At 33.6% G+C, this 11010-nt stretch overlaps 1 protein-coding gene across 2 annotated transcripts; it reads right to left on the bottom strand.

Moving 5' to 3' along the window:
- Positions 1–4267: 4267 nt before the first annotated feature.
- On the bottom strand, positions 4268–9717 carry gsc (goosecoid). Of its 2 annotated transcripts, none has more exons than XM_053510311.1 (4): positions 9579–9717; positions 9113–9447; positions 5881–6170; positions 4268–4746 (listed from the first exon to the last, which is right to left on the bottom strand). In XM_053510311.1, the coding sequence occupies exons 2-4, from the start codon at positions 9393–9395 to the stop codon at positions 4594–4596; spliced, it is 726 nt and encodes a 241-aa protein (XP_053366286.1). In that variant the 5' UTR covers positions 9396–9447; positions 9579–9717; the 3' UTR covers positions 4268–4593. The 2 variants fall into 2 exon arrangements, with proteins under 2 accessions (XP_053366286.1, XP_053366287.1); XM_053510312.1 differs by having other exon boundaries at positions 9113–9467.
- Positions 9718–11010: the final 1293 nt, after the last annotated feature.

An 11010-nucleotide genomic window follows, 5' to 3' on the forward strand; every position in this document is an offset into this window, starting at 1 on the left:
CTATCTATGCTATTCTTCACCTAAAGATAACCCTAAACTAAACCACCAGCAAAGCCACCCAACATACAACCCCAGGCACGCACACACACACAAACAGGTCCATCTTATTATCTCTGTGGGGACCTTACCTAATAAAATGACTATTACTGCTATGCTACAGCTAAGAACAACTTTTATACTTGTTCTTATTATAAGCTGACAATTTGCATTGCAAGGTTAATACTATGAAATATTCCTATCATTGTGGGGACCTTCGGTAAGCTATATATAAAAACATTGTGCGCCATATGCAAACACATACAAAAACACAAATATGCATAACCATTCAGATTCTGACTCATTACCGCACTCTCACAGACATCCTGTCTCAGTCTCTCTCTCTCTGACACCAATTGACACTCGAGTTCTTACACACTTACACACATTTGCTTTTCTCTCTCCTCCATACCTCATGCATACGCACATTCTACATTCTACTCTATCTACGCTTTACTTTCTCTCTCTCTCTCTCTCTCTCTCTTTCTCTCTCACTCAAACACACACACACACACACACACACACACACACACACTTCCCCCTTCACCACATCCCAGTTTACAATACTGAGCATATTCTCATAACTCTAATGTTCTGACACTGAATCTCTCTCGGTCTGTAATAACCATTGAATATAATGAGTTTCTCAATCTGTTCCTCAACTCATGTGTATTTCACGGAAAGCAATATGCATTAACATTTAGTAGACACTGAAACAGTGAGTGGTGGGAACTCAAAAAAAAATCTGACACAGAGTTCCCTTTACACCGAAATGAAATTGATCACGTCTAATATGTGTACATTAGGTCTATCATAGCTATTTTTCTCTCTTTTTTCTTGTCTATAATGAGAACATTAGCCTGCATGATCTTCTTCATCTACGTTAACTGCGTCAGGAGCATTTTCCTGGGAATGCTGGTTGTGAGGTGGGAGGACATAACAATGCCAAATTGCATTCAGGCCTCAAAATACAGCACTCAGCTCCATGGTGAGGTTTTGTTCATGTTTATAGATGACAGTAAATCACATTGTGTCCTAAACCACATCAGCACATCACATCTGTGTGACACCGCTGAGGCACTGGATTCAATTTGAAACAGATATTCATAGGGAAAAACAGCTTTGGATGAGAGTTTTATGTTACGTGTTAGTCACATTTGTGACGCAGACCACAAAAACATGTCTTCGTTGTAAGGTTCGGCAAAAGCGTCTGGAAGGTTATGAGTTTAAATATCCCGGGAGAGTCAGAAAGCGAGACGCCTTAACCCGAGTCTCAAAAAAATAGGTTAATATTCATAATTAACATGGACTTCATGAATTACAAACAACATACTCAAGAATTATAAAAAAATAAAAAATAAAAAAAAAATCTCTGGGATCACAGTCAATTCGCTCTATACATATAAAAGAAAATAATTTACAGTTTAAGAACTGCAGAAAGTTTAAGCACCACTGTTTGTAATCTCTTTTTTATGTTAAAAATGTGTAAATGTAGTTGTGTATAATCATGTGAGTTTTGTGTTATACTAATGCCAATATGCACCAATATGGCCAGTGAAATGCCACTATGTGGGCTATATAAAGCCTAATGTTTAACAAAATCATCCCTAGTTATTTCTGTTTCTGCCATCTTTGCGATATTTTAACTTTCTTGCTTGTTATGAATTGAAACCTGGATTTCTTCAAAGCTGTTTTGTCACAATGTCGTCTTATAAAACGAGCTGTATAAACCAAATTTACTTTTGCAATGAGTATTTTCAAAACAGAGAGAAATACATGTTAACTGACTAAAATAGGAACAAGAACACTGTAGAGTCATAAAAAGAATAACATGGTGATACTGTAATTATCACCATGTTATTATGTTATGATACTGTAATTCCCTTATATAGTTTTACTTTTGTGTAACAAGTTACGATAACATTTAGGACAGATGTTATTTATTCGTTAGTCTGAATGTCGGCACAAAACAAATCTGTATTACATCAGCATTGTGTTCATTTTTTCATTCCTGAAATACACAGAAATCTGTTAGGTTCTAGTTTGTTTTTGTTTTTTTTCTTCTTTTTAATCAGCTCACAACAGTTGCAAGTTTTTGATTATTCAATCGCACACTTATTTTCATCATTGCCACAGATACCTTTAAAAGCATTACCAGCCGATTATGAGTCTAGCCTTCACAGGAAATTGTGACATTTTAGAGTGATTTTTACATATAAACAATTTCCAGTTCATGAATACATTGAATTTACAGAAAATCAGGTCATCAAATGTGATAATTATAAATGACTATGGTGTCCTATTTCTTATTTTTTCCTATAGCAATCTCATAACCCTCTTCGCCAGACGAGATTATCATAGAAGCCAGAACTATCACTCCAATAGTGGAAGAGCCAAAAATAGATCTATCTAGGTATTCTTGTAATTTTACAAACACAAGCAGTTTAATCATTTGTATGATTATATCACTAACCACGTTAAAATGTCTATAGTTGCGACTTCATGGGTTTGATATTACTGGAAAAAAATAATGCGGAGCATTTCTAAATTAAATTAGATCGTATGTATTAAAAAGATGTCCCATTAACAGAACCATAAAATTTTGTAATAGAGAGTCCAGATTACTCAAAATATTACTGCCCTGCTTTATCATGAATCTCTTTATGTATCGATTTCTAATTTATCAGATTATGGGGAAATCATTGGCATATAAAAACAGTTTTTTTTATTAAATGTTAAAGAATGGTCAAGAAGTAAAGGATTTCTTATATAACAATAATATATATATATATATATATATATATATATATATATATATATATATATATATATATTAACATATTCAACTATTAAGTTGATGTATCTCATGAAACAGGAATGTACAGTTATTCCCTTTTGATTTTTTTTTTTTTTTAACACTCACTGCCTTCAGAATTTATTTACACTTACTGACATGGGCTAGAAATTAATTTTACATAATTACCTAATTATGATAGAGTTAAACTTATTCCTCAGCATTATCTGATGAAAAAAATAAATAAATAATAGAAATAAATCCAGGGAATCATAACCCAGTCACTGACAAGGCCTTTATCAAGTGGGAAACCTGAGCTACATGAGTTACTACCAATCTCTACTTTTATCTAGTAAGGGATCTTTTTGTACCTTTTTCGGATGATCTGTGATGTGTACCTTCAAAAAATTATCCAACTACATTATGTACCATAAAGATACATAGAAAATGTACAAAGTATGTACCATTAATGGTACCTACGAGAAACGTAGCACAGGGCAGGTCCTTCATTTACTTATCCTAATTAGTTCTCACAAGTTAACACAGGTACAGGAAAGACAATAATAAAGCATCTGACAAATAAATACACAATCTTTAACCAGAGTTCTCAAAATAGAGATCATCAGGGTTCCGAAGCATAAACCAGACAAGGGGCCAATAGTTATGTGGTTGAAATTACAATCCAACATTTTTAAGTTGGTATGCCTATGAATAATGTCACATGTAACCTAATAATAGATTTCCAAAAATTAAAAAATATATATCTAGGTTAAAAACCCCAAAAACACTATTGCACACATAAACATTTTATCAAAGGGACTGTTTGGCTAATAACTTGGTGATTTTCTTTTTCTTGTCCTCTGTTTTTTTTTCTTTTTTTTTAATCCTTGGTCTATATTGTTATATATCTGATTCGGTCTGTATAGATCTTATAAACAAACACTCACTTTTTTTCTCTTTTAAAACGTTCATTAAAAATTTTGAGTTTTCGTATAAATTGTTCTCTAAGATATAAACATATCTTATATATTGTTTTTTTTATTATTATTACAACCTCTTTAGCTGGATTTCACATAAATTAAATCAATAATTTGTAATCATTTGCAAGACCGATATGCTTAAAAAAGAGTTCGATACACTCGTAACTTTTTTACGACTTCGTTTGTATGAACTAAATGCGACATTCGAGCGTTTTTATTTCTCTGCAGGTCTGCTGGAGCTCTAGCTATTTTATTTAAGAAAACCGATGGGAGTATTTAAATTTTGTCCAAGTATTTCATGAATAGTCTATAACCATTCATCAATAGCAGGAACCTTTTCATATCGGTCAATGCTATATTTTAATGAGTCCTCATCTATTTAAAAAAAAAAAAAAAGTATAATACATTAAAAAAGAAGAGCTTTGACGAGATAGTAATATTTAATATTCATATGACCAGACCTCGGTATATTTTGTCTGATGTGTAAAAAAATTTAAATTAATATAAATAACAATAATCAATGCTAAAATGTCACATTTACTATACATCTGTGCAACAGCATGGAAACATAACATTACGTTTTCAGTTTCACACGACAGTTTTTTTTACATTATATACAAGTCCGATCGGTAATTAGATTAAGACATTATCGATGTATTTGTGTGTGTGTGTGTGTGTGTGTGTGTGTGTGTGTGTGTGTGTGTGTGTGTGTGTGTGTGTGTGTGTGTGTGTGTGTGTGTGTGTGTGTGTGTGTGTGTGTGTGTGTGTGTGTGTGTGTGTTTATCAGCTGTCCGAGTCCGCGTCACTTTTGCTCTCCTCTGTTTTCTCTGCTGTCGCGTTTTTGGCGGATTTGTTCCATTTCTGTGTGCTTTCTGATTCCTCCGATGATGATCTTTTCTGTCTTCTCCATTTTGCTCGTCTGTTTTTGAACCAAACCTGAGCGGAAAATAACAGGGGATAAATTAAATTTTTTACTGAATGGAAGAGAAGCGTAACTCCGCAAATAGGCAAAAGTTTGATTTTTGTTAAAACCCGCTAAGTTTATTTTAAACATAATTTTAAGGTTGAAGTCATTTTATTGTCACAGCTTGTTGTTGTCGCTGCTGTTGTTATTATGCGTAATGCGCAATGGAATAAATCTCTCTCAGTGTCCCACTTCAAAACACAAAAGAAACCACTTTACAAAGCAAAACCCGAAAACCTACCAATCGCAACGTAGAATTAAAAAAAAAATTAGAACGTCTTTAAAGCTTCTTAATGTAAATAGTGCGCATGATATAAGGTGCCCTTTTTACTGAAGGTGACGGCGAGTACCTTTAATAGTTTGTACCTAGAAAAGCGTGCATTAGTCGATGCCTTACAGTAAACGATTTATTTATTCCCTGGATATATTTATTGATTTAATTATATCTACTTCTCCAGGTGAAATATGCATGTTAAGGGTACAACAGATAAAGCGAGAGAGAGAGAGAGAGAGAGAGAGAGAGAGAGAACTGGAAAAAGAAAAAAGCTTTTAAAACATTTTCTCATAATTCATAACGATTATACAGTATTTACATTATTATTATCATTATTATTATTATTATCATTATTATTATTATTATCAGTAGTAGTAGTAGTAGTATGGCGAAAGCAGATGTTCTTTAAGTCATATTTAAGTTATATTAAGTATACTTTATTTTACTATTAGACTTCTTAACACCTAAAATTACAAATAGCACAGATAGAAATGATAGATCAGATATGGAAAGGGGAAATAATTTTAATTCATTGCTTTAACAAACCGAACGGATTTTATTTTATTACTTATTTTATGTTTTACTTTATTTGAGGGTTTTTTTCTTTACCAGAAATATGCACATTCATGAATTTTTGTTATTTAAAATATATACATTATATTTTATTATAGCACATGTATTAAATTTACAGTGTACGTGTTTTATGTAAAACCTTTGTCTTTTAAAGGTGCTATAAATTAGAGCTGAGCTGGTTTAAAATAACTAGTGTCGTGCCATTTCTAGCTATACAAAAGTATATAGTTTACTAGAGACATCTGGTCAGTGTCCTCACCTCCACTTTCTCCTCGCGCAAGTGCACTTTTCTGGCCAGCTGCTCGCGCGTCCCCACATCCGGGTATTTAGTCTCCTGAAAAAGACCCTCCAGCGCTTCGAGCTGCTCGTCCGTGAAGATGGTGCGGTGCCGCCGCTTCCTCCTACAGTGCAACTGATTAAGGAGCTGAAGCTCGGCGCGCGACACCGAGCTCAGAGGGGTCAGAGGGGCCAGAGGGGACATGGACATGTAGGACATCATGTGAGGAGGAGGAACCGGAGACATCAGCAAAGAGCCAGGACTGTCGTAGACTGGCAGAAAACAAAAATTATACATATTTTGTTATTATGTATATTCCATTGTTATAGCAGCTATATCACAGTACTCTAAGGGGATTAAACAGGCTAACTGTGAAAGAATGTCAGGGTCTTTATAGAAATACTTTGGAGTTGCCATAAATTGTTGGGGAAAATAATAATAATTACATAAATAAAGTGACACCGGCACAGATGGAGGAACAATTGTGTCAAATTCTTTTCATTTTATCATATATTATAATGTTAAAGCACACTGATTTAAAAAGAAATAAATAAATAAATGATAGCCCATACATATAAAAATACTGCTACTGACGTCGATATACTTTTTAATGTGTATAAAATAACGTCTGTATTGTGTAAATATATGAAAATTTATATGAAAATTTATATGAAACTACAAAAAATAAAGATATAAAGATAAACCATAAATAAATTATTCCCTTTGTTTTTATTTCGTGTAGTTTTAAATAAAATATAATAATAATACTTATTATTATTATTATTATTATTATTATTATTGTTATTATTATAAGCATACATGAGCATAGATTAGTTTTTTCCTCAAGTAGCACGAACACATATGACACTAGACTTACACAAAATAGTCTCACAGCAAGTATCAAGACATTAAAATGTTTCTCTGTAAGAATATTACTTACATGCCTATTAGCTTTTAAACATCTTGCCTTTATAATACTGTATTTAATTTGCCTTTATGCAAACGGTGTTAACCTTGTAAACAACGTTTCGAGGTCACCAAAATAAATGTTATTATCTAAAACTGTACTAAGTACTGAATGCAGAAAAAAGGAAAATTATTAATGTGTCTTTAACACATAACAATAAATAAATAAATAATTTGCATGTATATTGACAAAATTGTGCAATTTCCTTAAAAGTGAAAGGCCACATAGACACAAATAAATAATTAAACAAGTAGAAACATGCCCCACTACACACACACACACACACACACTAAACACAACTAAATCTAAAGCTCTTAGTCCCGGTTATACCATACGCGTAACTTTTAACTCCAATTATTGTGGACATTTAAAATAATATATCAAAAGACTGAGATTTACGAATAACTCTCATTTGTCCAGGAAGGAAACCCCATATTCTAAAATGTAAATGTCCAATGGCTAGTGCGCGTGAAGGTGAGAATGTGCCACATCCAAATCTTTTTTTCCTCTTAAAGAAGGTAACAAATGTGCAAGAAATGTGCGATTACTAAAGCTGGCAGACTTTAAAAGCATTTGAAAATGTGCTTGCTTGCTTCCTGTCTCTCCTGGCCTTTGGGGGAACGCCCTCTTTCAGCTGTAACAAGTTCTAAGCAGTAAACAAGACAACCACAACCTGCAACACACATACTGATGATCATACACAGAATCTGTCATGTTTCAGAGATGCGAATAAATTCGAATTGACTTGTTTGTTAATGTTAGAATATAGAAACAGCTTTAGGATTTATCCTCTCTGAATCACGAACACAAACTTCAGTTTCTCTTCAACTTCATAACCTGGCTGTCACTAAGTGCTAAAAGACGAGTGGCACTAGCAATATACAAAATAAGGCATTGTATTATTATCGCAACTTGACGTTAACTCGAAAATTTAACGTTAAAACAAAAACACTTTATTCTGAATAAAGAAAGTATTCGAGAGGTATAGTAGATTATAGATTAGTATTTAATCTGACCTAATCTGTGATTTATTTATTAATACTGGTACGAATAATAAACTGAAACCTGTTGTTTGTTTGTTTGTTTTTGTGTTTGTTTTAAAGGTTTGGGATTTATGGAGCGGGATCCTTAGTTACCGAAAACGGGCGGCCATGTAAATAAATAAATAAATGATATTTTTATAGCAGAGACGCCAGTTTTACGCATTTGAAAGTATTAAAATTGTATGAAATTCTTTGATGTGGCCTTTATTTACAAGATCCACGCAAATTATGTTTTTAATGTAAAAAAGAAAAAGAATTAGTAGCTGAACGCCTTTAATAAGGGGTCCATTTACGTCATTATGTCATTTTAGAGTAAAAGCACAACGTTATTGTGATACTGCATGTCGTACATAAATAACTAAAGATTTATAGTTAGATTTATGTCTGTTTTGCATTACTATTAGCTAGTCTGTATAAACGCATTTGAACATGACGTCAAATTTAAGCAAACTTTCATACCATAAATCAAATGTTGTCTTTAATAAATAATACATTTATTGTATGACGCATACAATAAAAACGAATACCACAAACTCTTAGGGGAAAATGGAACATTTGTTTGTTGTCAGGATGACACCTCCATGAGTACACCGCTAACATATGAAATATTTATCTTTAAAATGGAGTTTGGTGGGTTTTTTTTTTTTTTTTTAGATTAAGTGTTAAAGATTTACAGTTTGAAATACATCAGAAAGAAAAGATGTACAATTTAAGGTATCATCCCAGAGACAAGGAAATGTACAGTACCACTTTAGTACCACTTTTTTTCTGACAGTGTCGCCGATATTGTGTAGAATATAGAATAAAAAAAAAATCGTAACTCTTTTTGCAACACATACACATGAAATGTCTGGAAGAAAATGTTTAATCAATTGTTTAATTATCTTTACAGAAGTAGAATAGAGCCAATAAGCCTACTCAGCATTCAGAACTAAACGGTACTTATCTAGTATGTATATTGATTCGTTTAAAAAAATATATATTAATAATATTTGCATATACACATTTTTATGAAAACCTTAACAAATAATTAAAGCCATATAATTCTGGATATTAAGGACCACTGCTGCAAAAGTTAGTAAATAACGATACACTGCATTCACTTCGCAAGCATGCATACACAATACTACACAAAAAAATATATAGAATTTGTTTTTGCTTAAATGTGCATTTAGTATATTTGATGTGTGAGATGGGGCTTTACCTGTTGGCATGCACGGACACTGACTCGGTAAGGATCCAGGGCAGCAGCTTGGTGCCGCGTTCGCGCCGTAGCAGTAGTTGCTGTAAGCCGGTATCCGGGCCGAATACACTCCGCTGTAATCTGGAGCCGTGGCTGCCAATGAATCCGACAAGCCGGGGAAGAGGAGCGGCCCTTCATCCGCAGTGAGCAAAAGCGAGTCCTTACAGCCTGCTCGAGCACTTCGGCCAGCTCTGCCAGCTCTGCCGGCCAGGATACTGTCGATGCTGAACATGCCAGCGGGCATCACGCAGAGCGCACCGGAGTGTGGGGGGAAACGCAGAGAGCGCGAAGAGCGCCTAAAAACACGCAACAGAAACTAAAAGTAAGAAATAAATAATTGAATGACAAAAGAAAAAAAACAAGTAGAGTCGAGCACAAAACAGGGTATGCAGTGCGTAAAAGAGAGAGAAAAATTATTTAGCAATACCTAAAATCGGGAAAGTTTACGCATCCGAAATAAAGCTCCTCATAGTTGCTAAAAGGAAAAAGAAAAATCCAAAGCGGTCCTGTACGTGTGTGTGTTTGTGTGTGTGAGAGAGAGAAAGAGAGAGAGAGAGAGAAAGAGAGTGTACAGACTCGTGTTTTGCGCTCCAGCTGAATTTTCCACTTTGGGCCTTTTTTATACCCCACTGACGTCATAGAAGGAGTTTTCCTTTTTTGCATATCCGCTGGAGGGGTAAAAAAAAAAAAAAAAAGCACCGCTGACTTTCTTTCTGTACAGACTGGACATTCTGGATTTGGGTTTTTGGGGTTTTAGCACGTGCACAAACACTCAATGGTGTGAAAACAAGCATGTGTATTGAGCGCGGATAATTCGATTATGGCGCTGATGGGTAATAAAAAGCGGGAAAACGCTCTTTGCGCACCAATCGTTTGAGGAAATTAATAATTTAGAGCGATTTGGTATGGTTTAAGCTTAAAGTGCACGTTAGTTAAAGCTATTTAAATTGTTATACTGCTGGTGAATAGATTAATTTTATATTCGGGGTAGATATTACTTTTGAAACTGCCTACAAACAATTTCTAAAAAGAAACAAACTGTAACAAGAATTGTACTTTGCCGTTTATTGTTTTACTGCGTTTATTTTTTATTTAGCAAAAAAGATTAAAAGATAAGAAAAGGTTATACGGTACCTGCTTGTGTATAAAAAAATAAAATAAAAGTGCAAAATCGTACTAACACGTACACACTCTTGTCGTTAAATTACTGGGTATCGTAACTTTAATCTATGTTTGACCTGGAAATGTAGATATTTTGTACCTTTATAAATAAGATTCAATGGAACCGTTAAGCAAAGCTGTAGTAAAAAGACAATATATTCTGGTTATAAAACATCTATGCTTCTGCCAGTATAATAAATAAAATTCTCATTCGAGTTTTTAAATTGGAAATAACTAAAAATAGCTAAGTCAAGTTATTTTAAATGTGCAGGTAAAATAATCACAAATTTTAAAATCGGGATTTTTTCTTGTTGCCAGGGTATTTCCTTTTCTAGTAGACCTTTATTGCGTTTACCACAGTGTTATTTTTTTATTTATTTATTTATTCGTTTTGTTTTTATTTGTTTGTTTATTTTTTATGTGTATGTACCTTAAATCATAAGATCACACATTAAGTCACACAAAGGTACCAAAAGTGATAACCAGATATCAAGATACGAATTAAAGCACATGAACTACATTGCTTATACAGTAAGATAAATGCCTGCTGTTATTTATCTCTACAGATTATAAAGGTGTGTGTTGCTTAAATGAATCCTAATGGGGTGTGTTATTTGTAAAGCGTTCGATGCGACACGACTATAATGGGGGAAGATAGATTAATGCAGAGAGGAGATTAGGCTGGGTTTTTAACCCCC

This window comes from Clarias gariepinus, chromosome 13, assembly GCF_024256425.1.
Source record: "Clarias gariepinus isolate MV-2021 ecotype Netherlands chromosome 13, CGAR_prim_01v2, whole genome shotgun sequence".
In the NCBI taxonomy this organism is placed as follows: Eukaryota; Metazoa; Chordata; class Actinopteri; order Siluriformes; family Clariidae; genus Clarias; species Clarias gariepinus.

Coding starts and splice junctions, on each gene's coding strand:
- gsc (XM_053510311.1), bottom strand. CDS start 9,395: ATGCCCGCTGGCATGTTCAGCATCGACAGTATCCTGGCCGGCAGAGCT. Junction 6,171..9,112: donor GTGTCCGTGCATGCCAACAG/GTAAAGCCCCAT, acceptor GTTTTCTGCCAG/TCTACGACAGTCCTGGCTCT. Junction 4,747..5,880: donor TGCGCGAGGAGAAAGTGGAG/GTGAGGACACTG, acceptor TTTTCCGCTCAG/GTTTGGTTCAAAAACAGACG.